Consider the following 23,311-nt stretch of genomic DNA (forward strand, 5'->3'; position numbering starts at 1 on the left):
TGCTAGCCACTCAGCCACATGCTGCAGTGTAGTTAGGAAACCATTTGACATGGCCCCTTCCTAAACGAATCACTAATCTAGCTGGAGAAATATCATAGAGTCATAGAGCTGGATGTGTGCAAATCAAAAGTAAGTTTCCACAAGAGCGAAAAACACAGGGAACTGATCCCATTTAGGGACATGATGTTCGAGCTTAAAGTTGAACAATGATTAGAAATGAGAGGAAGAGGTGGGATGGGGGGGGGGGGCTGGCCGGAAAAGAGAAAACAAAAAGGCAGGCCTGGGGGGGTGGGGCGAGGGAGCACGGCACACCTGACAAGTGGAAGATGGCTTGTGTCAGGCTGATACGTTGTGGGAAGTGGGGGAGGACAAGAAGACTAGCCTGGAGACTGAAGAAGGGGTCAAATCATGCAAGCCTTGCACAGTTCTTGAATAGGTTGGTCTTTTGCCTGAGAACAATAGGAAGCCTCTGAATGGTCTCAGGCAGGGACACTGAACGATTGACTTACACTTTTAGAAGTTCACCCTGGCTGCTGCTGTGTGCAGAAGGGACGGAAGGAGGGCCAGGCAGATGAGAGAGGGCTGCCAGGAGGACACTGCAGTCCATCAAACAATAGCATGTATAGCTTGCATACGTATCTTTTGGTGCTTATGGTCGAGATGTAGGAAGAGGAAGAAAAGAGGAGCACTGACTAAGAAAGCAATGGAAAGGATAAAACCAGTTTGGAGGGTCTGAAAACAGCTGTATTGATTCTGCATCTCATTTTCCAGGTTAGTTTTTATTTCCTTTGCAACAATGCTTATTTTGCCTTCCTTTGCCAACCCTACTCAGACCACATTACTTTGGTACTAGGTTGCCATACTTTGCATTCCCTTTCTCCAAAAGCCTTGGAAAGGAGGTACAACAGGTATCCTCTGATCAGCTCCACACACCCTGAGTCAGCTCTGCCTTGAAGCCCTTAGCTAAACCTCAGAGGGGATGGTTTAGCTGGCCTCTGGAGATGAGGGAAAATAGCTACATTAAAAAAAATTCATTTCTACTGGTGATACTTCCTATAGTGGCTGATACTATAGACCATAAAGCCTCATAGCAGAACTGTTAAATTCTCTTAATCAACAAACCCTTGTGTAAGTTCACCTAGTCTTTACTAAATGGTACCAACACTGTGGGGAAGAAAACCATACAATTTTACTTGTTAAGGCAATCACGAAAAGCCAAATTAATTTTTTTCTGATTCATATTTTGCTATTTTCTAAGGACTACAACATTGTGTTATAGGTTGTGACACCCTCCATTCACTTCATCACATCAATCTCTGTGAACAGCAAATACCAAACTGGGAGAAATTGGCCCACAAATATGAGAAAAAAAAAACATAAAAATTGATGGAAAATTGAATATACAATCATGAAACTCAATAACCAAAAAAAATGTTGAAGAGGGCGCCTGGGTGGCTCAGTTGGTTAAGCGACTGCCTTCAGCTCAGGTCATGGTCCTGGAGTCCCGGGATCGAGTCCTGCATCGGGCTCCCTGCTCAGCAGGGAGTCTGCTTCTCCCTCTGACCCTCCCCCCTCTCATGTACTCTCTCTATCTCATTCTCTCTCTCAAATAAATAAATAAAAGCTTAAAAAAAAAGTGTTGAAGAGCTAAAATTATCACCATTGATTCATAGATTATTTTATGTATTCATTCATTCTCCATTCAAAATGATCTGATATATAACTCTTAGATAATTTTCATTAATGGCAACTCAGAGCTCCATCAGAAGTTCTCAAACAGGGATCCAATGTGCCCTGGGAGAATTGTGAGGTGGTGTTCAGCAGAAGAAGGCACTAAGTGAAGGAACTGCAGGAAGCGGACGAGGAACCAAGATTGTTATTTCAATTCAGTAAGAACTGTTCTTGTTGATTAATATATTTCTTTAAGGTATGGAAGCTCAATATTTCCATTGCAAAAGAGATCTCAGACTAAAAATATTAATGAAACAAACAGAAAGTCCCCACAAACTTATCTAACCAGCTCTCTTAGGGATTTCTACTTCTAGCCCCAAAGGAGTAGCCAATAAGAGACCCACTCTCCTGCTGAGTACAACTAGAAATGCAGAATAAAAATCATTTCTTTGAAAGTATGGAACAGCTGCCAAGGGGCTCAAAATCTAGACTAGCTCAAAAGGAATGCTCATTCAGGGGAGCCTAACTTTGTGCATTTCACTTTTTTTCCCCAGGAATTTGCTAATTCTTAGTTTTGAAAGAGAAACTGAGACACCAGATGGAAGGTAGCTGCTGAGAAGAGAATTATTTAGAGTTTCCAACAATCTCATAGCACTGGAGAGGCAAAAACTGGAGTCTGGGACAGCCAAGGAAGCAAAGGTCTCATGAAGAAGGGGGGTTCAAAGACTGGCACTTGATCACAGGTTTTTTTCTATTAAGATCTTTTCTATTAAGTTATATATACCAACCAGTCAAGAAGCAAATTAGGGGCACTTGGGCAGCTCAGTTGGTTAAGCATCTGACTCTTGATTTTGGCTCAGGTCATGATCTCAGGGTTGTGAGATCCAGCCCTGTGTAGGCTCTGAGCTGGATGTGGAGCCTACTTAAGATTCTCTCCCTCTCTGCCCCTCCCCCACTCTCTGCTCCTCTTTGGGAGGGGGAAAAAAAGCAAATTAAAAGAATCCAAAAAGAAAAATAAAATTTTCAACCATATTATGATGGTGGGAAAACAAAAACTGGAGAAACTGCTTCATAAATAAGGTGATATACTTAGTAACATATCCAGTCCTCTGGTTGTACTCCTGGAAGACTATTCCATAGGACTAGGGTAAAAGAAAGACAAAGACTACAGACTAGCCTCAAGTCACTTCAGTCTTTGGATTGAAATGGTCTCTCTGCTGCCTTTTATTTTATGTTTTTAATTTTTTAATTTTTACTTAAATTCCAGTTAGTTAACATACAGTATAATATTAGTTTCAAGTGTATAATTTAGTGATTCAACAGCTCATCACATCTCTGCCCTTTAGAGAATAGTGAATCCTTTCTGGAAAGAAAAAACACTATCCAGACTATAGTCTGAATGTTGGTGTCTGTCCTCCAAAATTCCTATGTTGAAATCCTAATATCCAATATGACGGTACCAGGAGGTGGAGCCATGGAGGCTCTAAGGTCATAAGGATGGTGACCTCATGAATGGGATTAACGTTCTTACAAAAGAGACTCCACAGAGATCCCTTACACCTTCTACTATGTAAGGAATCAGTGAGAAGGCCCCGGCTATCAACCAGGAAGAGGGCCTTCACCAGAATTCACCCATTCTGATGCCTTGATCTTGGGCCTCCCAGCCTCCAGAACTGTGAGAAATAAATTTCTGTTGTTTATAAACCACTCAGTCTGTGGTATTTTCTTATAACAGCCCAAACAGATTCCAACACAGACCCTTTATACTTTTCCATACAAATTTTGGCCATTTAATAAAAAATTAGCTGACATATAAAAAAATCCATAATCAAGGTAAAAATCAAGTAATAAAAACAGATGCCATAATAAAATATGTCTCCATTTTGGCGCCTTACAGAGCTCCACAATAGCTTACTTAAACTAATTCAAATTCAATTAAATGAAACATGGCACATTCCAGGCATCAGTCAAATATCAGGGGTGAATCATAATGAAGATTTTTACTCCATTTTGAATGTTTGATGGCTGGCAGCTTTTAAGCCCCAGCCTTCCCCCTTTCTATTTTGCCCCACAACTGGGCAAGCAGCTATGAAAGCCCACCTTTTTTTTGATGCCAGTAGGGAAGTTTGAACCATTCAAACCCTAGCTCCCACACAGAGGTCTCAACCCCAATCCACCTCCCTAACATGATAAAAAACAAAACCACTTTTTCTTCTTTGTGCTGAAGCTACTATGGACTAGCCTGGGTGCCTGTTCTGCTCTTCCTCAAAAGTCCTTTTTTGTGACTAATAAACCTGCTCCTACCCTATTCATAGCGTGCTGCATCATTAGTCTCAAAATACAAGCCATTTTTTTGTGTGTGGCTGGGGAAGAGTTGTCCCCTCTGGGGCAACCACAAAACAAAAACAAAACTGACCCAAATATTGGAGTTCTTTGACTTAGATTTTAAAAATAACTATGATTAACATATCTCTTTAAAAGAGAGGATCTAATAATGAATTTACTAGAGAACTGGAATCAATGAAAAAAAAGTTAACTAGAAATTTAAAAAATAATTGAATCCAATAGATCAGTTTCAAGCATATTGGACACAGATGGAAGCAGGATGAGTGAGCTGAAAACTAGGTCAATAGAAAATAACCAGATAAAAGCATAGCTTAGGGAAAAATTAAGCCTTAAATGCATATATTACTAAAATAAGAAGGCTAAAAATCAATGATGTGATTATTTATTTTAGAAAGTTTGAAAAACAGTAAGATATACCAGAAGAAAGCAGAAAAAAATATAAAGATAACAGCATAAATAGATAAAATAGAAAATAAAATCTGCAAACTTTAAAGCTGTGTTATAGAAAATATTATTAAATTGATAAACCTCTTGCAAAAGTAATCAAGGGGTGCCTGGGTGGCTCAGTTGGTTAAGCATCTGCCTTCGGCTCAGGTCATGACCCCAGGGTCCTGGGATGGAGTCCCACATCGGGCTCCCTGCTCAGCAGGGAGTCTACTTTTCCCTCTCCCTCTCCCCTTGCTTGTGTTCCCTCTCTAGCTCTCTCTCTCTCTCTGTCAAATAAATAAATAAAATCTTAAAAAAAAAAAGTAATTGAGAAAAAAGAGAGAAGGTACCAATTAGCACTATAAGGAGTAAAAAATTTTTAAGTAATAATGCAGATACAGATTATTTTTAAAAGGAGAATATTATGGATAATTTTATGTCAAACAATTAGAAAATTAAATAAAAATAACAAATTCCTAGAATACAACTTACGAAAGCTGACCCAAAAAGAAATAGAAAAGTTAAATAGTCTTATGTTTAGTAAAAATAACTGAATGTGCAATTTGTAAACCTTTCCTCACATAAACACCTATGCTTAAGTTGCTGTATCAGTGAATTCCTCCAAATATTAAAAAGAAATAATAATAAGTAATGGCAATCTTATTCATTTCCAAAAACTAAAAAGAAAGAACAATTTTCTACTCATTTTTTGAAGGAAAGCATAATTTAGACACTAACACTTCTGAAGGAGATTAAAGGAGACAAAAAACATGTAAGTGTCTCAAAATGTTCAGAAAACTTGTTTGAAACAATTCTATACTCTTAGTGAATGAGTAATAAGAGAGAACTAAATTAAGCAAATAAAAATATCTGTAAGACATCTATAACAGCGATAGAATTAATGGTAACATCAAAATGTTCTCATGGAGATCTAGAAGTAACAAAAATATCAATTTTCACAATATTGTAATGACAGTCCTTGCTAGTGTAGGAATGAAAGGGAAAAAAACAAGGTAAAAGAATTGGAAAAGAAGAACCACAAGAGTCATAATTTGCAGACAGCACAATTATATATACAGAACATCCAAAAAGAAACAAACTTCTGGAATTAGTAGGTGAATTTTCAAGGTCAATGGATATAAAATCAATATATTAACCAAATTTTTCACATTACAGACACAAACACTAAGGCCCAGAAAGATGCCTACTTCTATACAAGTACTTTCAAAATGAGAAAACTGGTGACTCTCAGCCCAGTGCTCCAGCTTTTTTTTTACATGTATGCATCAGCAATCTAGCACTTGTTTGAAGGACATAAGCTACAGAAATGGCTTTGATTCCAGTCCTCTCCAATCAAACAGAGGCCAATCCCACATCTCAGCCCTTCCGTCTCCTAGGCACCAAGACATTCCAAAATGCTGCTGGCTGCAGTAACCACCCAGGGGTAATGAAGGGAATAACTGAGGGAAGCAAAACAATGATTTTCTGAAACACGGAGTTCTGGCTGACCTGAGCTTCTGCTTCTGCCACAAGTTTAGGGTCAAGGATTATTCACAGTAGCTGGATACCCCTACAGTGAATCCTACAGATGGGATGAGGGGATATGGTAAATGTTTCCAGAGTCTATCACAGGAGAAGGGAGAATGAGTAGACATGAGGGCTACTTGGGCTCACATTTACACAGGGCATCAAGTAAGTATTATCTCAAATGAGGCTATGTACAGAATTACAGAATAACACAAACAAGACTGGAAGTAGGTTATGTTTATCTCACAACTTTAAACACATGTCCCTTTTTCTGTCCACCATGCCTATAACACACCATTAATTAATGTTTTCTATAAATTCTGCAATTATCTTGTAAACATTAAGTTATATAAATGCAATTATCTACCTCAATGTTAATACTACCATTTTATTACATATGAATACTTTAAAACTTTTTGTAGCATTCATTCAGCATTACTTCTTTTCTTCCTCCTCCCCTTCCCACTCTACCCCTCCTCTTTTTATAACTTCTCTTTCTTAAGACAAGGAAGTAGCCAGGGCTTCCAAGGTCAATCTTGGGAAGCCTGGATTCCTCAGTGGCCAAGTGAACTGGAACATGGAGGTGGAATCTGAGGAGTGATGGAGTACTTGCCTTGTAGGTGAAGACAGAGCAAGATACTGCCTTGATGTCATTAAATAGGTCTATTTTTAGCTCCAGACTGGTGTTGCCTCAAGACACTGGGGTTATGGAGGTAAGTTCAAGGGTTCTATTATTGTGGCCTAGGGTTTTGGACACTCAACTTGATGACTGCTGTCATGGGAGACAATGACTCAGCTTGTGTCCTAGAGGACCAGGGGCACCCTCTGGGCTTGATGGAGGACTTCCTGCTGGCCTGGTGTCTTCGGCACCAGAGGCAACAGCAGTGCTGGAGTAACCAAAAAGCAAGCTAAGTCGGTGCTTAGGCCTCAATTAAATCGGAACACAACCCTATCGCTCACTCCAAGAAACATAGAGAAGATTTCACATTTGATGACCTTATTCAGCATTTAATTTTGCCATCTGAAGAAAACAAGAAATAATCTATTTTACTCTTAGCTTGTATTTAAGTTGCCTGTCATTTTGAGTAATTTCATTTTATCCTAAATTAAAGTGTAGATATACCAGAGTTTTGTTGTTGTTGTTGTTTTTAAGTGCTCAGAGCCTGGCCCTGATAACTATTCCCTAAATTTGTCAGGATCTTTTCCCCTTCTATACTCTTCCTCTGGCACACATGCACTTCCTATTTAACATCTCTAAGTTTCTATTCAGTCCCACATCACTAAATCCAACCTTTGCCATGCTGTTGGTTTTCAGCTCCTAGATATAAGCAGCTTGATTATCATTTCACTTTTATTTTGTTTGCCTTAAATAAATATTTTTTCAATATTACATAGCACAATTCTGCATTTATAAAACAACTCCCACAGGATTCTCAAACACAGAATATACTTAGGACTCTGAACTTGATCCTGCTGCCCCAGGATCCTTCGTCAGGAATCCCAGTATCTCTTTGGGAAAAGTGAGACACTTTTTTCACTAATTCATAATGTGGCCAGCTAATCTAGGCTCAGGGACATGGAGTGGAGAGGGGGATAAGGAAGAAGAGAAGGGTATAGTGTTTAAACTTCCATTTGGCAATTTTTATTCTATTCCCTCAAATCAAAGCTGGCATTCAGCACTTTGGAGCATCTCTTCTACCCCTCCTGTCTCAGCCTCTACCTATTGTTCAGGAAAATTAGCACACATGTTCCAGAACATGTTTAGAATTGTGGGATAGAGAAAGGAGAGAATACTGATAACCTGCCTCTTCTGCAAGGGATAGAAGCATCAGAAGGTAAAAGAAAGATAGGTTCCAAGACTTTATTTGTCCAGGAAAACCACAGAAGGGTTATCTACTGAAATTCCAAGACTGATATGTGGAGATTAAACCCAACAATAAATTCGTCTCTTCAGGCTTCTCCTGACTTACCTCCACCAGCTTGTTGGCATGCTCACGGAAAACCTGGGCATATTCCTTCACTTCCTTCTCATTCCCACTCTTTGCAGCCTCAATGAGAACTAGCAAAGGGACATTGGTTTCCAAGAAAGAATCAGATATGTGATCCATCACTGCTTTCCGAAGCTGCAGTAAAAACAAAAACAACACACACACAATTAAGGAATAGAAGAATGGTATATTTATGACTCTGTTACTCACTTAGCAATATGGATTAAATTACTGCCTGAGAATAAAAATTTTTCTAAACTATGCCCAGTTCTCATTATCCCTGGAAATAATTTTCAACTGTTTTTAATTTTCCCAGTGCATATCATATCAAAGGAAAACAAAGAGAGATAACTGATAAATGCTTCTGAATTAACTTTATTATATGTCAGTTTGAAAGTTACATATATGGCCTGTAGCTTAATACATTATAGGCGCTCTCCTATCAAAAGTCTATTTTCCTCCTTCATTGACTCAAATGTCTCCCTCCAGGAAGCTTTGAATCACGATACATCTCAAGGACACAGGACTCAGTTCAAGGCTCTTTAGAAAAAGGAGACATCTAGGCATCAACCAGCAAGTACGGAGAGCTTTAGATGATGAGATGGGCCTTGAAGTCATGCCTAAAACCTCACCTTTTTGCAGTAGACTGCCCTTTCTACATCCATTGTTGGAATCTGATGGAGGTAGAAACATGAAACCTAATCTCAAAGTGCTATGATGATATAGTTGCAGTGCTCCAGAAAGAAGTACTTAGAGTTATTCTTCAAGGTAAGTAAAAATAAACATACCCAAATATCTAACAATGCATAATTACACATCATTTCCACATTGTTAAAATGGGAAGCAGGGCAGCTGCATGAAAAAAAAAAAAAAATGAAACCATACCTGGAAAATCACCTCAGGGCTGCTTTGCTCAAAATTGTCAGGATGTATACAGGGAGAAAACACCCAAATAAATGCAAGAGAAGATGGTAAAAAATGGGTATGTTTTCCAAACAAGTAAACCTACTCAGGAGTACACAGGCAAATCTTTCGGGAGGGTGATACATACATATTTATTTATTTATTTATTTAATACATACATATTTATTATTGGTCAGAAGGAAAACTTTGAACAAATCTCAGTTCCTTTTTGTGTTAATTACCATAAGGTATGTATGTGTGTATATATAACTTAGTTTGGTTTACCTCTGAATGGGGCTTGATATTTCACCATAAAAAAAAAATATATGCAAAGTTAACATTAGTCAGCTACTTATTTGGTGGCGTGTGTTAAACTACAGCTTGGGAATAATGTGGGCTTATTGGTGAGCTCATATATTCCAGATACACACAATGTACCAGATACTCAAGTAAGATCTTTACATATGATATCATTTAATCCCCCAAACAACACCCTAAAATAGGCACTATTCTTCTTTTTTTTTAAGATTTTATTTATTTATTTGACAGAGAGAGACACAGCGAGAGAGGGAACACAAGCAGGGGGAGTGGAAAGGGAGAAGCAGACTTCCCACTGAGCAGGGAGCCCAATGCGGGGCTCGATCCCAGGACCCTGAGATCATGACCTGAGCCAAAGGCAGACGCTTAACGATTGAGCCACCCAAGTGCCCCAAATAGGCACTATTCTTTTTTTTTTTTAAAGATTTTATTTATTTATTTGAGAGAGAGAGAGTGAGAGAAAGAGCTCAAGAGGGGGTAGGGTCAGAGGGAGAAGCAGACTCCCTGCTGAGCAGGGAGCCCAACGTGGGACTCGATCCCAGGACTCTGTGATCATGACCTGAGCCGAAGGCAGTCGCTTAACCAACTGAGCCACCCAGGCACCCTAGGCACTATTCTTATACTAGGTTTTCAAATGAAGAAAATGGGACTAAGAAACATTAAATAACTTGTCTGCAATCATAAGGTAGCAAGTGGCAGTGCCCACAGTAAGAAGGTCTGAAGAGGACAGTGCAGTAAACACTTGAAACTGATCTGCCATGGCTATCTTCCAGGACAGAGTCCCACATGAAGGAGAAACTATTGGGAGTATAATCAAAATTGAACTTGACAGGGACAATAGAGGTAAAAGAAAAAGAAAGCCCAGATGAACAGAGAGCCAGGCTATCTCACCAATCAAGCCACCATATTTCTTAACATCACACAAAAATAACAGAAGTGAGAGCTCTGTGAAGCTAGAATAGCTAAGTGCATCAAGCCTCTTTCTAAACTTTCAAGGAGAGTGAGTTCACATAAAAATGAGCAACTTAAAATTATTAAGGTCAAAACTCATATAAAGTTATTACAAGAAAAATGAGAAAAAGGAAGAGAATACCATCCTTACACACACTGAAAGCATGCCAAAAACATATACCTATAAAACAGAATAAAACTGTAAACTGCTATCTCAAATAAATTAAAATACACTAAAAAATGATATAAGATATGAAAAAAGACATAGATTAGAAAAAGAAAATATAGAATGAGGTCATGAAACTATTTTTAAAAGATTTTATTTACTCATATGAGATTGAGAGTGAGCAAGCACGAGCCGGGGGTTGGGGGAAGGGGGCAGATGGAGAGAGAAGCAGACTCCCACTGAGCAAGAACCCCCAACCTGGGGCTCGATCCCAGGACCCCTAGATCGTGACCTGAGCCAAAGTGAGATGCTTAACCAACTGAGCCACCCAGGTGCCCCTAGATCATGAAACTTAAGAAAGAGTTATAAATAAAAGAAAAATCCTTAAAAAAAAAAAAAAAGACTAAAGACTGAATAAACACAATAGCAAATGCCTTAAGAGAAGTGGAAAGAGAAAAGAAGGACAACATTTTAAAATCCAAGAGGGGCGCCTGGGTGATGCTGTCATTTAGGCATCAGACTCTTGGTTTCTGCTCAGATCGTGGGCTCAGGTCATGATCTCCAGTTCCACGTCAGACTCTGCTTGGGTTTCTCTCTCCCTCCCCCTCTGCCCCTCCCCTGCTCTCTCTCTATCTCTCAAATAAATAAATCTTCAAAATAAATAAATAAAATCCAAAAGAAAAGATTTTTAAAAATTTGAGAAAAAGTGACAAATATTGAAGATAGATGAAAAAAATTAATATATGGGTACCAGAGGTCCCTGAAGAAGAAAATCAAAACAAGAAAACAGAACAAATACTAAGCATTATAACTCATAAAAACTTTCATATACATATAAACTACATTCTGAAAGGACATATCATGTACCTGAGAGGACTGATGCATATTCTCAAGCAAAATAACTGGATTCTAAAAAATAAACAAGAGAGGAAATTCTTGTGCATTTAGGCAAATAGAACACATGACTTATAAAGGAAAGAAAATTAGATGCTCTTCAGATTTTTCAATAGCAAAGCTTTATGCCAGAAGAAAATGAAATACTATAATTTAAGATACTCAAGGAAAGAAAATGTGAGCTAAGAATTTTATAGCCAGCAAAACTGACTTTGAAGAATATAAGGCACAGACAAAATTTGATCAATGTGCAAGAACTCAGAAAATACTGTTCCCATGAGACTTTGTCAGGGAATTTGTTAGAGAAGGAACTTTAACAATCAAAAAAACTCAAAAAAGGGGCGCCTGGGTGGCTCAGTCGTTAAGCATCTGCCTTCAGCTCGGGTCATGATCCCAGGGTCCTGGGATTGAGCCCCACACGGGGCTCCCTGCTCTGCGGAAAGCCTGCTTCTCCCTCTCCCACTCCCCCTGCTTGTGTTCCCTCTCTCGCTGTGTCTCTCTCTGTCAAATAAATAAAATCTTAAAAAAAACCCCAAAACTCAAAAAGTATCAATATGAAACTGACAGTGAGCATTAGATAAATACTTGTTGATAGAACTAAGAATATATGATGGTTGAATAAGAGGGATTATCATATGAAGTAGTTACATGCTCTGGCAATGAAGATATAATATAACACTGCCAAAATGAGAAGAAAAAGGGAAGAGGATATACAAAAATATTTTAACCATTTTATGTAACTTTAATTATAATGGTAGTATGAATATTATTGTTCCTACACTATTGTGTTCAAAGGTAGAATAAAGCAAATAATTAGTCATGAGAATTTATCTCTTATCTCCTTTGTCCTTGTTAATGAGTATTGGTGTATAAGAAAGAAGATAAAATACAGAAGAGGTTTAGGAAATACCCTATAATCCTAGATTTGAAGAAGAAATATCAATATGAAGACAAGATTTTAAACTAAACACATACTATTTCCCAGTTCTGTCCAATGGAAAGGCCTAAAAACAATGGCCAGGCCAATAACAATGAACATTTTGAAACACAGTCTTCCACTAAAACAGACCAGGGCTTCTTGGAGAAATGGTTAGTACTTTGAGGCTCAAATACAGCAAGAGGCCTGAAATACCTTATTATGCCTTTAATAGCAAAGAGCTATCAAAGACTACTAAGGATCATGTAAAAATAACTCAGGAGCCTCCCACTTGGCCAAAGACCGGACAATTTGAACTTCACAAAAAAAATCCAGTGGATTGAAACCCATCAAATACATTTAAATATATGAGTTTATAGTGACTAAAAAAAGAAAATAAAAAATTAGCCGGTCACCTTTAGACGATGACAAGGAACCAATTCATTTCTCTTGAAAGAATCAAGACTATATATCGCCTTTCCTATATAAACTGAAATTCTTTATGAAGAAACTGTTTATAAACTTCCTCCACTTAAATGAAAACAGAATGATAGGATACCACCATTTTGCAACCTTTAATGAATTTAAAAATCTAGGCAATGAACATTAGTGGTTGAAAATATTACACACACACAAAAGACAACCAGACACTATGTACCTTCTGATGAAATGGCACAAATCCAACTATAGTGTTGCCAAAGGGATCAAACCTGAAATGGGTAGAGGCTCTGGATCCCCCTAGTTATTTGCAGAAAATACAGAATAGCATATGGAACTGCATCACATGCATCTAATCAGCCAAATGCAAACTGTGGAAAACTTACAGTACAAGCCATCCGGGTTCTTCAACAGATGGATTACAAGCAAAAGAAAGGGATGAGCAGGGATGCAATAGATTAAGAGACTAAAGAGATCTATCCCAAACTGTGGGCAAAACTAAATTTTATCATCTGACGATGTGCATCAGGGTGATTAAACCACAAAGAAACAAAAGTCAACATAATGGTTACTTTGGAGGGAGACAGGAAGCATAGAAAGGAGTTTTAGGGAGGTTGGCAGAATTCTATTTCTTGACCTGCATAGTAGTTATGAGTGTTTGGATAAGAGTAATTTAATAAACTATATGTTCATAGTGTGTGGATTCCTATATCTGTGTTCTATTTGATAATAAAAAACCTAAAAAAAGAAACAAACATTTCTAATGAACACTCCCCCATGTTCTTTTCCATTTCTATCTGGGTGGAATCCAGATGTGACACCCAAGGTGACCTGGGAAGCCATAACTGAAGAAGACGGACAACCCCCTCTCCAACAATCAATCTAACTCCCTGAATGCATGAAGTGTCCTGGAACTGGTCCAGTATTATTACATGATTAGGAATGCAATTCTATTGTGTTGGAGTCTTTGCACATTTTGAAGTTTATTAGTTAGTCTGCCCTAACTTAACTAGAACACATTGAAACATATTTCCTTTTTTTTTTTTTTTCCCTTTTCTTCTTTCCTGCCCACTCTGTCTTCTTTAAGGCTGCCTTTCCTTCCTCAGATCCTTCCTACTTAAAGGGTGAACCACAGGCCTGCATAACTGCCAATTCCTGGGAGAAATGCAAACTTCCCACCCCATCGCAGACCTGCATTTCAATCAGAATCTGCATTTTAATAAGATGCGTAGGTGATTCAGTAGCACAATAAAGTTTGAGGAGCACCGCCTTAGAAGACCTATTGCATCAGTCAAGTTCTTAGTTGCAAACATTAGAAACTAATTCTGGCAGTTTTAAGCGGAAAGCCTATTCTGCTAGTTCGAAGAAGGGACAGAATTCAGAAATGTTAGAAGACCTTGTGCTTTTGTGACATTAGCTTTTGATTCAAAGTCTTAGGCAAATGCACTTGATTTTTACCTGGGTAAAATATAGACTCAAATCCTGGGTCATGTGCCAACAACACCTAGTTGCAAGGGTAAAGAAAGGAGGTATTGGGGAAAAGTATTTGCGAAAACAAATATACCGGCCATTTGACTTCTTACACCAAAATTCATATAATGAGGAGTTCCCCAAACACAGGAAGGGAATTCAGAGGCTGACTCAAAAACAAAAGGATGGCCAATAAAGAATAGATCTGGTAGAATAATAATTCAGTTACTCAAGCATAGGCAGAAGGTGGACAAAATAGATATAGGAAATAATTAAAGATGAAGCATTGTTTATAAGGAACAAGATCAGAAACTATGAACTAGGACAGGAATGGAAAGTATGCTACATTTCCTTTCTATGCCTACACCAGACATGATTAATCAATCACAGCATTCTTTTATGCTGAGCTCAAATACTATTTCATTATTCTCCTCAGCACAGGTAGCTAATACTAATCAATCCTATTTTTCCTGCAATGTAAAAGCTTTCTTTGCTGAAACTTCCCTGCAAGTTGTCTTTTTTGCATTCTAGTCTTTAGGCAGAATTGTCTGTGTATATCTGAGCAATCCACTGCCATCCTGACTTTTAGAAATAAAAGTTAACACCCAAGTGTCTAGGCTGGGCTGATGACATTTAACAAATGTCTGTTTAACATCTGCCTTGCCATTTAGACAGATGTTTAGAAAAATCCTATTAACCGTATTAGCTTCTTCCCTAGAATTTTGTAAGCCATACCAACCAAGGTCAAATTTGGGGTAGAGGATGATTTTAAATGGGCTCAACACTTTGAAACCTTACATCTTTCCATGGATGTGGCTCCTTCGGGGCTCTTCATGATTACTGACATATTTTACCATATTTTCTCAAGCTTTGGGATGTAATTGTTATTAAAAATGAAAAATCAAAGCAACAAAGTGTCTGGGCCAGGAGCCATCCAGCCTAGGGGGCTTGAGAAAAATTGAGCCCCATTAAGTCAGGCGAATTGTAGCCAGGCTGAAGGTCAATTAAGGTAATCAGTCAGTGCAGTAATCCACAGAAAGCCACTTTACTAAGCTAAGGTGCCATCCGTGCACACAGTCCACTGTTAATGATGGTATTGTTCATTGTTTGGGCTGGGGTGGGGGCAGATAGGGACAGAGGCATATCTATGATGCTGTGGGAGAGCATTTAGAGAATAATCACTGGTTTTGCTTTATTTTATTTCCTTTAAAAGAGAAAAAAAATTCTTTGGTCATTCTATTCATTATCCTGATGGCACTATCTTCTATGAAGCAAAATCATTTTAATTGGGATACTAGCTTCTTTACTTAATGGAACCAATTACTTCTAAAAGGAAAAAAAAAAATAAAACAGTTATCAGGCTTCAAGCTTTTCTCTATGCCCCCTTCTCCCATTCAGGCTCTACTGGAATAATTCAAAACGCAGGGGTCATCATTAGCGATACCTATGTTCATGGACCCAACAGCAAACATGTGATGGTTTAGTTTGGCATGATAAACAGTCCTTGCCCTCTAGATTTTTCCTCTAGGAGTGCTAATAGAGCCAGGATAAAAGTTGGAACACGTCTTGATGGAATAAGAAGCACTGAGGCCAACTTACATAATTATATTGGATTTGTTATATTAATGACCCCAATTCTTCACTTCTCCTCATATGCATGCCCATTGCCATGTAACTCTGCAATGCCTGCCCTCTTTGGCTCTGGCTTGGGCCATGTGACATGCTTAGGGTCAATAGATGTTGGCCATCATGATGCATACGGGGGGTTTAAAGGCCTATTCACCACGGGGCTTGCTTCGTCTTGTTTGTTGCCATTTCCTTGAGAAGGACATGCCTGGGCTAGACACTTGTCTCCCAAGAAGGAAAATAAAAGTGCTGAATTGAACTGAGTCACCTTAGTCATCCCCGTGAAGGCCATCTCACGTCAGTCAAGAGCAGCTGAGCCCAGACACATGATGACCCCACCAAGGTGGCCATCCCAGACTAGTGAGAAACAAATGTTATTATTGTGTGCCACTAAAATGTTATCTGGCACTATTGTGACAACAGATAACTGATAAGATAATATACATGTTTAATTAGAATAAGTTTTTGTGGTCACTTAATCATCTTTTTGGGCAGACATCATCAAAATACATTTCTGATCAATCAATTAACTAGTTTGGTATCATCCTAATTCAGTTATTTTACCAAAATCACTGGATTAACAGTAGTCTGCTCTACATGTTCCATTATACAGCCATGGGCCATGTTTAAAAATATCACAGCTGCAATTTCTTATTTGTATAGATTTAACAAATCCCTTAATTCAAAAGTTACACTTAAGAGGAAAGTCATGGGGACTGAGACAAAGAAGGGTTGGTCGGGGCTCGTCCTGAAGAATAGTAGCAGCGCTTGGCTCCTTCTTTTGGTTCCATTTTCTGCCCAGGATGCACAGGACTGTGTCAAAGTCCCCTTCTCCCTCCACAATAGGCAAGGGCAATTGTTTTCATTGGAAGAAGCAGGGAAATGTTGCTTTAGGATCCAAGGGAGTGCTGGGATTATTGTGAATCTTCAGGGGGCCTCAAGCCAGCATGTACATAGCTTGCCTTGGTGCTGGTAAAAATGTCAATGGAACATGGAGCCCACAGTTGCTGAGTGCAGTACAAGGAAGCAAAGGAGAGGTTGGCAGAATGGAGGGTATATATGGAGAAGGCAGAAGTAAACTGTAGCAGTGGGGCATGGAGGAAAGGTGGTGAGGAGGAGAGCAGTAAAGGATTGGGGGAAATTAATATTTCATATTTAAAAACTTTATTTATGCTTACTTTGTGCTAGACACTATTCTGAATGTTTAGAATAATTTGTTAATTTCTCTGAAAAGAGCCGGCTACAATTTTCTCCATTTTACAATTGAGAAAATTGAGGCAATAGAATTCAGTCACTTGCCCACATTCACATGGCCAATAAATCAGTGGCAGTGGCAGTGGCAGAATTTGAACCCAGGCTGGCCTCAGAATCCATGCTCTAAATTAATACACATAATGTGTGTTTACATTGTGCCAGCTTTGCATACATTATTAACCAAAAGCAATGGTATGTATGATGGTGGAGTAAAAAATTTCAGGCACATATGTGATCCTGCTTCCTGATTAATGAGTGAAGTGCATAAAGAATTCTGGAAGCCTTCCCAAGATAGTAAGAGCACAAAGAAGAAAACCACAGTGGAGAGAATGAAAGAACAGACCCAGTGGCAGACGGACACCACAAGAGGGAATCAGTGGTCCCTCCAGAGGCAGATGTGATGTTGAGTCCTAATGAATCCCCACTCCAGGAGCTGAAAGGGACCTGCTGGATACTCACTATGAGACTCTGTGACTTCCTGGGGCTTTAGGAGTCTGTAAAAAAAAAAAAAAAATGGAGGACTCATGGTTCAAGATATATCTATTGCAAAAACATATTGATGGGTTATACTTGCTCTTATGTAGCTATCTTAACAACTTATTGGCCAAAGTGTTTTAAAATGGTAAACTGTGAGATTCTCAACAAAGGCTCAAGCCAAGGGAAGTGAGACTCCTCCCAGAAATGACTGGAATCCACTTTGCATGCTTGGAGATGGTAATCATGGTATGTATGAACATCTATAAGCCAGGTGGCAGCAGAGCTTAGCAGAGATCTGCCTTATTACAGAGAGATCGCTAAAATCTTCACATGAAATTCAGTACTATAACAATCTAGCTAGCATTCTAGATTTTATTCTCATTCTTAAGCGTTTTCAAATCAAACCCTGTTCATGCCAAATATATCTACCTATTATATAGTCCATAAGCAAAGGGACACCCAAAATTGGGAGCCAGAGCCCTCAGCAGCCAAGACCAGGGGCACCTTGAACCTGGTATTATACGGCAAATGCAGGGACTCATAAATACTGCCTTCATTAGCTCATGGGCCCTGTGATTTGTGTCCCTGGTGAACAGGGGCACATTTTTTGACCCCTCCAGTAAACAGGCAATGTAATTCCTCTCTAAATTGACTATTAGAATGGTTTAAATGCCCTTGCCTACAAGCTGAAAGGCATAGTTAACACTTTTTACATAAGCTAGAAGACCAAAATTTAGCTATCAATCAACCAGGGCAGAAAGGAATGACTTGACAAAATCATTTGTTAAGTCTGACAGGAGTCAAGAACACAAGGCTTTCTTCCAACTGTTTAAATGTATGTGTGACAAGGAAATATTAATTGCATAAGACAAGACATTTAAAGGTATTAGCTCAGCACTACCAGTCTATTTTACCCAATTAAGGCCATTCATCAATGTAAATAACTGCATTTTCCTCAGCAAACCAAAAGGAATGTAGTCAATGGATGGCACCTAATCTAACAATCCACTTCCTTATTTCACAGGAGGGCACAGTGATGAAAGGATAGACACAGTTTAACTCACAAACTTAAAAATAGACTGTCTCAAATGACCAGAAATTGTCTGCCTACAGGGTGGGACCTGAGCAGTGTATGATGTATATTGAGACACCTTCAAATAGATACTGCAAAGTGTTTTGCACAAAGTCTAAAAACCCACAACCATTTGATGAATATGAAACAGTTCCCTGAAAAAGACAGAACAAGAAAAAATGGCTCTCCCCAGCCAACTAGAATCATAGAAGCTTAAACTTAGATGAGACTTTGAAGACTGCATGTCCAACTTTAATCTCCAATGAGAGGATATCTCTGTGATTCTTTTAATGGATAGATGTTAATTCTTTTTTTTTTCAGCTTTATTGAGGTATAACTGACAAATACAATTTTAAGATATTTAAAGTATACAACATGGTGATTTGATATACATACATTGTGAAAGGACTCTCTCCCATCCAGTTTATTAACACACCCATTACAGTGCACTTTTTTTTTTTTTTTTTTGGTGAGAACATTTAAGTTCTACTCTCTTAGCAAATTTCAATTTTACAATACAGTGTTATCAACTGTAGTCATGTTTTAGATTAGATCCTCAGACCTTATTCATCTTATAGTGAAAGTTTGTACCCTTTGACCAATCCTTCCCTATATCCCCTAACCCCTAGTCCCTTGCAACCACTTTTCTATTTTGCTTTTATGAGTTTCTTTTTTTTTAAGATTCCACATATAATAGATAACATGAAGTATTTGTCTCTCTCTGTTCAGCTTATTTCACTTAGTATAGTGCCCTCAAGGCCCATTCATGTCACAAATGGCAAGATTTCCTTTTTTCTCATGTCTGAATAGTATTTCATATACATTTCATTATATATATATATATATGTATTTACCAATTCATCTGTTGATAAACACTTAGGTTGTTTCCACATCTTGGTTACTATGAATAATGTTACAATGAACACAGGAGTGCAGATATCTCTTCGATATCCTGCTTTCATTTCCTTTGGATATACAGTTGACCCATGAACAATGTGGGGGTTAGAGGCGCCAACACTCCACACAGTCAAAAATCCACATATAACTTATCAATGGAATATTACACAGCCATAAAAAAGAATGGAATCTTGCCATTTGCAATGACATGGATGGAGCTAGAGGTTATTATGTTAAGTGAAATAAATCAGTCAGAGAAAGATAAATACCATATGATTTCACTCATATGTGGAATTTAAGAAACAAAACAAACAAGCAAAGGTTAAGAGAGAGAGAGAAAGGCAAACCAAGAAACAGACTCTTTACTAAGGAGAACAAACTGATGGTTACCAGAAGGGAGGGGGGTGGGGGGGGGATGAGTGAAATAGGTGATGGAGATTAAGGAGTGCACTTATCTATCGTGCTAAGCACAGGGTGATGTATGGAAGTGTTGAATGACTATATTGTATACCTGAAACTAATATGATACTGTATGTTAACTAACTGGAATTAAAACAAGAACTTAAAAAAAAAATCTATGTATCACTTTGACTCCCCCAAAACTTAATCACTAATAACCTACTATTAACCGGAAGCCTTACTGATAATACAAACAGTTGATTAACACATATTTTGTATGTTATATGCATTATATTCTGTATTTTCACAATGAAGTAAGCTAGAAAATAGAAAACGTTATTAAGAAAATCATAAGGATGAGAAAATACATTTACAGTGTATTTGGTACTATACTGTATTATTAAAAAAAAATTCACATATAAGTGGACCTGTGCAGCTCAAACCCATGTTGGTCAAGAGTCAACTATGTCCAGAAGTGAAATTGCTGGATCAGATGGTGATTCAGTCTTTAATTTTTTGAGGAACCTCCATACTGTTTTCCAAAGTGGGCACACTAATTTCATATTCCCACCAACAGAGTACAAGGGTTCCCTTTTCTCCATATACTCACCAACATTTGCTATCTCTTATCTTATTGGTGATAGCCATTCTAACAGGTGTGAGGTAGTATCTTATTGTGGTTTTCATTTGCATTTCCCTGGTGATTAGTGGTGTTGAGCACTTTTTCATGTACTTGTTGGTCATTTGCATGTTTTCTTTGGAAAAATGACTATTCAAAAAAAAAGTTTTGTGTATGTGGTATTGAGTTGTATGCATTCTTTATATAGTTTGGGTATTAACCCATTATCAGATACATGATTTGCAAATATTTTCTCCCAGTCAATAGGTTGCCTTTTCATTTTGTTGATGGTTTCCTTTGCTGTGTAGGAGCTTTTTAGTTTGATGTAGCCCCACTTTTTTTATTTTTGCTTTTGCTGTCTTTGTTTTTGGTGTCTTATCTAAGGAATCATTGCCAAGACTGACATCAAAGAGCTTACCCCCTTTATTTCTTTTTTTTTTTTAGATTTTATTTATTTATTTATTAGAGAGCGAGCGAGAGAGAAACAGCATGAGAGAGGAGAGGGTCAGAGGGAGAAGCAGGCTCCCCCCTGAGCCGGGAGCCCAATGTGGGACTCGATCCCAGGACCCTGGGATCATGACCTGAGCCGAAGGCATTTGCTTAACCAACTGAGCCACCCAGGTGCCCACCCTCTTTATTTCTTCTGGAAGTTTAATGAATTCAGATCTCACACTCAAGTCTTTACTTCATTTTGAGTTGGTTTTTGTAGATGGTGTAATAAAGACTAGTCTGGTTTCATTATTCTGCATGTGGCTGTCCAGTTTTCCTAACACTGGAAACTATCCTTTATTGAAGATACTATCATTTCCCATTGCATATTGTTGGCTCTAAATGTTTATTTCTGCAAAACCAATAAAAGTCACTTATTTATTTGTCTTCATTTGTGCATTTCAAATCTCAAAAGGGTAAGAAAATTTCTGATCTCAAAACAGGAAGAAAAAAGATCCATAAAGAAAAATCTACATAAACACTACACTATTACTAAAGATATTTAAATGTTGTGCCAAAGGGGGAAAAATGAGAGTAAATTCACAAAAATATAATAGGGTAGATAGTAATACAATTAGCTCGAGGAAGCAGAAATACTATTATAAGAATAATAAATTCATAGAGAGGAAAAATATGCTCTATCTCTTTCTTACTTTATTCTACTCTCTCTACTCAGTGATTGGTGTTAACTCATTCATTCCTGCTACTAGCATTTGAGGAGCTCCTGGTTTACCAAGCACTATGTCTGGCTAGGGACCCAGAGAAAAACAAGACAAGCCATCTACTCTCACTGCTGAAAACTTCTCTACTGTCTCAATTCCCATTTACTAATAAAGCTACAATGATCAACCTGACCATATATATACTTGACTGGCTTCATAAATGATGCTGCTTAGAGGTAAGCATGAGTTCTTCTGATTAAATGTGTTGGAGGCTAGCCTAAGAAACACTTTTTAAAGGTCCAAATTTGTTACATTTCCTCCACATCATATTACTTAAGATTTTTTTCTCTCAGGTTTCTCTTAGATTTTTTTCTCTCAGGATTTCTCCACACCTCCAACATGACAGACATACTTTCAAATACCCAGTTTGTTAGCCCAGAAGATTTGGCATTTGTCAAAAGGGTGGAATTTTAGGTAACATAGGTAAAGGTGGAAAAGACATTTCTGGTATAACTACCTTGCTCAGATCCCTTAGCCCACACTAAAAAGCAGAATGATTCTCCTGTATATTGGGAAAGCCTACTCAGTTTCTGGGTGCTTATTACCTTTAATAATAATCTTGTGCATGTTTGTTTTTATAGTTTGCTGAGAACTTTTCTAGACATTATTTCATTTGATCTTCCTTACAATGTCATGATGAGGGTGACAGGTGTGGTTTGTGGGGAGAGTATCATTTTATTTGTTGTATAGATGAGGAGAGGAAAATGCCAGAGTCAGGCTTCAGATTCCAAGATTAGTGCTCTTTTACTTAAGGTCCATGTGTTTCTGAATCTGGTTATTCAAATTCACAAATCCTAAGTGGACAAAGGTCATCTTTTTTTCTATCCTTTACTCCCACACCTATTCAACCACCTTCCAGCATTTTCACCCCTCATTCACTGCTTACCCCAAAAGGGGATCTAAATTTAGATGCCTGGATATTTCATTCTGAGCATGTAATATCTGTCATTGATTAGCTGGCACTGAATAGGTGTAAGCTGCTGGAATCCAATGTGAGAGAGTCAACAGTTGCATCAGATAAGTTTGCCCAGCAAGGACCCTTAGGAGGCTTATAAAATGCTGCTTGATGCCCCACAACTGCATAGGTAATTTGGAGAAACAATCACTGACTGGATTTGATGGCAGATTAACAGCAGAAGCCTATAAAAGGTGTGTGGTTAAAGAGTTTGAAGGAAGATACAGAGAACAACTCTCCAAAACCATATTTCTCTCTGATGGGGTCAATTCTCCATACCTGCCCCAGTGTAGTAGAATTTGTACCAGGTAAGATCATCTGGCCCCATACTTGCAAATTCCCTTCCATTCCACCTTACAGCAGAAGTCCTGTGGGTCTCAGAAGAATCCCCATTGTAACTACAAGAGCCCCTGGGAGGAGCCTGCTGAAACTCACCATTTCCCACTCCAGGTATTAGATGAGTGCCACTTCAGTTCACTTGAGCAGGATAGGAAATGAGGAGAATAAGGTGCTGTTGGGTAAAGGAAGAGGAACGATGGGCCCTTACTTGATGGTTCAGATGTTACTTATAAATGAACCTCTGAAGCTTCTGACCATTTGTGGTCATTAAGGAGCCCATGACATTTTCTGAAACGGAAAACCATTCACCATGCTTCTCTGCTCTATTCCAATTATAGATAACTGTGTGCCTCTGAGCTAACTTCACTCTCCGGAGTTCCGCCACCATATGCTATACTTCTTTGCTTCTTGTCTTTAACTATTGCACAGCATTGCATTTCCAACAGCT

General features: G+C 38.3%; 1 protein-coding gene across 4 annotated transcripts in view; it reads right to left on the reverse strand.

Annotated features, from left to right (window-relative positions):
- The window catches only part of CTNNA2 (catenin alpha 2), a 949,691-nt gene that overhangs the window by 220,727 nt on the left and 705,653 nt on the right, over positions 1-23,311 (reverse strand). For all 4 annotated transcript variants that reach the window (XM_044919117.1, XM_044919118.1, XM_044919116.1 and 1 more), the window contains one exon: positions 7,941-8,093. In XM_044919117.1, coding sequence (XP_044775052.1) covers positions 7,941-8,093 — 153 coding nt within the window. The remainder of the gene's footprint in view (positions 1-7,940; positions 8,094-23,311) is intronic.

This window comes from Neomonachus schauinslandi, chromosome 10 (assembly GCF_002201575.2).
Source record: "Neomonachus schauinslandi chromosome 10, ASM220157v2, whole genome shotgun sequence".
Lineage (NCBI taxonomy): Eukaryota > Metazoa > Chordata > Mammalia > Carnivora > Phocidae > Neomonachus > Neomonachus schauinslandi.